This window comes from Merops nubicus, unplaced genomic scaffold (assembly GCF_000691845.1).
Source record: "Merops nubicus isolate BGI_N331 unplaced genomic scaffold, ASM69184v1 scaffold1475, whole genome shotgun sequence".
Lineage (NCBI taxonomy): Eukaryota > Metazoa > Chordata > Aves > Coraciiformes > Meropidae > Merops > Merops nubicus.
Genome location: NW_008610011.1, coordinates 24,721 through 28,607, shown reverse-complemented (window position 1 = coordinate 28,607; position 3,887 = coordinate 24,721). Strand labels below are relative to the sequence as shown.

Genomic DNA, 3,887 nt, shown 5'->3' with positions numbered 1-3,887 from the left:
CCTGCTGTGTATGCTTAAGTCACTTTGCTTATAAAAGAATTTGTCATAACTTGTCAAACACAGGCTGGTGAAAAGAATGCCAGTTTCTGGTTTGTCTTTATTCACCATGCTGTCTGTGTTGGTGTGCCTGGTAAAAGGGGAGCCCATGCACAAGCTTCCAAGTGGGACAAAATCCTACGGAAGAGAAGAAGTACATTAATTCCTTTGATGCAGGCATCAGCAGCTGGAATGTTTTCCCTCTGCATTCGGACAGCACAGCCATCTGCAGCAGTCGTTGAGGTGCACTGTAGTTCAGCAGCAGCTGGGGAACGGAGGGCAGAACCGCTCAGGATTCATAGAGGAGAACCTTGAGCCTTGACAGTGGGAGATGGGATTTTGGTGTGAGGAAACCAGTCTGCTTCCTGGTCAACTTGGCATACTACTGTCATTTTAGGGATGAGTGAGGGAGAACATCTTTTTTTGACATACGTACAGTATGTTTAGCCAAGAACCTGCTCAGGCGGTATTTTTAAATGGCCACTAAAATGTACTGAAACATAATACCTCTGTGGGGCCTGTTAAATCAGAAGGTAGAAGGCCACAGAGAGATCAAAGCAATAAACTAAGCCTCCCATTAGTGTCCTCGGGTAAATCCTAAGTGTTGAAGAGGTTATAAAGAAATTCCTGAAGTAATAGCAGTAAGATAAAGAGAAAACAGAATGTAAGATAAAACTGTCAAAGAACTACTCTGAACAGTCACTAGACTGCATGGACCCAAGGAGTTCTGAAAAAAACCCTCCACAGTATGAAGCTGCTGAGGTATGTTTGTTTTTATAAAAAAAAAAAGTCTGGTTTTGTCACCATCTTAGCCTTAGTCCCTCCACATCAAAACCAGTACAGGTAATGCTATACGAGGATTAAAAGGCAAGCTAAGATGATCTAATATTTGTTGGAAGGAAACTTCCTACACCTATTGAGTATTTAAATTATACCCATTGCTTGAGCAACCCAGGGCATTTCTAGCAGCTCAGCAGATGATTTACCGTTGTATTTGATAGTCTGGATATGGTGCCATCAACTCTTTTGTAACAAGGTACTGTAAAACTAAAGCAAACCAGAAATGGAAAAGATCTGTAAACGATTGCTCATGGCAGTTGGAACAGCAAGTCCCAGAACATCCGAAGTCCCTACTGCCATAAACAGCTGTTGGGGCCTTGGAACAGAACAATTTATTCAAAACCTTCCTTCTTCACTTAGTTTTTGTTTTGTTTTGTTTTGTTTTGTTTTGTTTTGTTTTGTTTTGTTGGGGTTTTTTTTCAGAAGGTTGGTCGTACAGAGAGGAAGAGTTCCTCAAGTTGTCACAGTGTTTTACTTTGTGCTTGTGTGTGTGTATACAGCAGAAAAACTGCACAGCTAAATGTAATCTCAGAGCAGACTAACATTTTTTATAAGAACATAAGTATTTGATTAGTACTTTTCTGTGCTATGATACACTGGATTTTTTCTATTTATATGTCACTCAGGGAAGGTTCTTCATGTTTCCCAGGTGAGGTGTCCCCCACCTGCAATGACCCAGACTTTGAGCAGCGTGGTGTCTTTCAGCGCCAGTAGCTTCCTGGCAGATACTCTGCTCTCACTTTCTACTCTACCACATGATTGATTTTGGTGGGAAGAAACAGTTACTATTGGCCTAACCTTGAAATGTTCTCCTGCTGTTTCCAACAGCTGCATACAAAAAAACTTAAGACTGAACTTTCTTTTGCACAGGACGTATCGATAGGAAAATAGAGTTCCCTCTACCTGATGAAAAGACCAAGAAAAGAATATTTCAGATTCACACAAGCAGAATGACATTGGCAGATGATGTGACTCTGGATGAGCTCATTATGGCAAAAGATGATCTCAGTGGGGCAGATATTAAGGTTAGTGTACATCACCATTATTTATACTTCAAAACACAAATCAAATCTCATTTCTACAGCATCCAAAAACATGGTCTGTTGAAACTGTTCTCTGTGGTTGCATCACAGAGGGACGGTTGGATAGCTTTAAAATACCTTTTATGAGTGCCACATACTCAGCTTCACAAATGGGAAATTCATCAAGATAATGATTATGACGTAGACTTGTGCTGGTTAGAGTATGTACCTGTGGGATCTGAGTATGGAATTTTAGAAGTAGAGAAGTGGAAATTGGAAGGGGAATGTGGGGACATTACTTAAGATAAGAAGCATTTTTAGAGACTATGTTGCAAGCAGATAAATAATGCAACTGTAGATTACAAAGCTTCAAACAGCTGTGGTCTGCTTTTCTGATCAGATGGAGCCCTTGCTAGAACTGCCACCCTAATGAGCTTACCCAGACCTGGTGCTGCTTTACTGCGTCCCCTCCCTGCAGCAGGGCAGGCAGCACAGCCCCCTGCCAGCAGAGCTGGCAGCGCCCGGCGGGGGGAGGGGGACGGGGGCACAAAGGCGGCTCTGTACGAGGGGCGGGGGCTGCCGGAGGCCGCGGCTCCTCCCCGAGCGTCAGCTGGAGAACGCAGCTGCTGCTACTGCTTTGCTGCCACCGCAGTCAGCGTGGAGAGGCCGCGCCCCTCTGAGGGGCGGCTTCGAGGGGTTACACAGAGACGCTCACTCATTCTCGCTTCCTCTGTTGCAGGCAATTTGTACAGAAGCTGGACTGATGGCACTGAGGGAACGGCGCATGAAAGTAACAAATGAAGACTTCAAAAAGTCTAAAGAGAACGTTCTCTATAAGAAGCAGGAGGGAACCCCTGAGGGACTGTATCTTTAAGTCACCTCTTTGGGAACTACCAGAAATGCTCCTTGTGCTGATGACAGTCTTGCGTGAAACCATGTATTTTAGCTCATGTTCATTCTTGAAAAGGTTAAATCCTGATGGGTTGTGGTTTTTCAGTCAGCCTAACACTTCATTTCCCAATAAAACGTTTATTTGAATTGAACTGTTTGGTGGCAAAGATCTTATCTGCTCTTTTTACGTGGAACTGTCTGTTGCTTTAGTTAGATTTACTTTCAAACAAATGTGCTGGTGACAGGAGCGGGGGGGAGGAGTGCAGAAGCAGGTTTCTCACCTGTCAGTCTTTGACTACTGGATAATTGCTGCTGTTCCTAAAATAATTACTCTTCTATATCTCTTTTTAGAGGCTAACTATGACAGAAGTCACTTCTGAGTAACCTCAGTTACATAAAAATGAATGAAAAGAACATGCAGCCTTCAGCAACATCCAGCTACACTTTAGAAGTACCTATCTCCATCTAGCACCATGCTTACAAGGAGGCAAGGTGGAGACTTACGTAGTTTAAAAAGCTGGACGTGTTTGGGCAATGTACTTGTAACATTGAAGAGCCTATAACTCTTTTCCCCCCAGAGGGTTACAGCTCACCAAATAAACGTGCCCGCTTTGCTCTGAGATAGAGCAGTCGAGCTCTGCGGCCCTGCGCTGCCCCAGGCAAGATGTGTATGTATGTCCCCAGGGTACAGGCACTGCCCAGCCCAGGGCACCAGAGGTCCTGCTGCCCACGAGGAGCTCAAACTCAGGCCATGCTTGGTGTTCTGCAACGTAATCCTAAAATGGATTCTTTCAACAAATCTGTTGCCTGCAGTTCCATCCCTGTAGGAGTTAATTTCTGTTTTGCCAAGCTGCAGCAATGCATAAACTGCTTATTAAGTACTCTGTGGGGTGTGCTTTTGTGAAGTGCTTGTTAAATTCTAAGTAATTAATTTCCAAATGTTGTACATGTGATTTTTTTAAGGTTGCATGTTACACAAAAGACCATAGTTAAGCAATGTGCAGTCTTTGTTCTGGAAACTTTCTGGGGGAGCAAAAGCTGGCCAGTAACAGACACTGGGGAGTTGCACACAGAGCAATCCCTTTGGTAGCTGCCAGA

The 3,887-nt window shown here is 43.9% G+C and overlaps 1 protein-coding gene across 1 annotated transcript in view; it reads left to right on the top strand.

The window, feature by feature from the left end:
* Positions 1 to 2,772, top strand: part of PSMC1 (proteasome (prosome, macropain) 26S subunit, ATPase, 1) — a gene marked incomplete at its 5' end in the record, with an annotated part of 7,611 nt that extends 4,839 nt beyond the window's left edge. Inside the window, 3 exons of the mRNA XM_008940739.1 lie at positions 64 to 130; positions 1,747 to 1,901; positions 2,638 to 2,772. Of these exons, the coding sequence (XP_008938987.1) occupies positions 64 to 130; positions 1,747 to 1,901; positions 2,638 to 2,772 (357 nt within the window). The remainder of the gene's footprint in view (positions 1 to 63; positions 131 to 1,746; positions 1,902 to 2,637) is intronic.
* Positions 2,773 to 3,887: the final 1,115 nt, after the last annotated feature.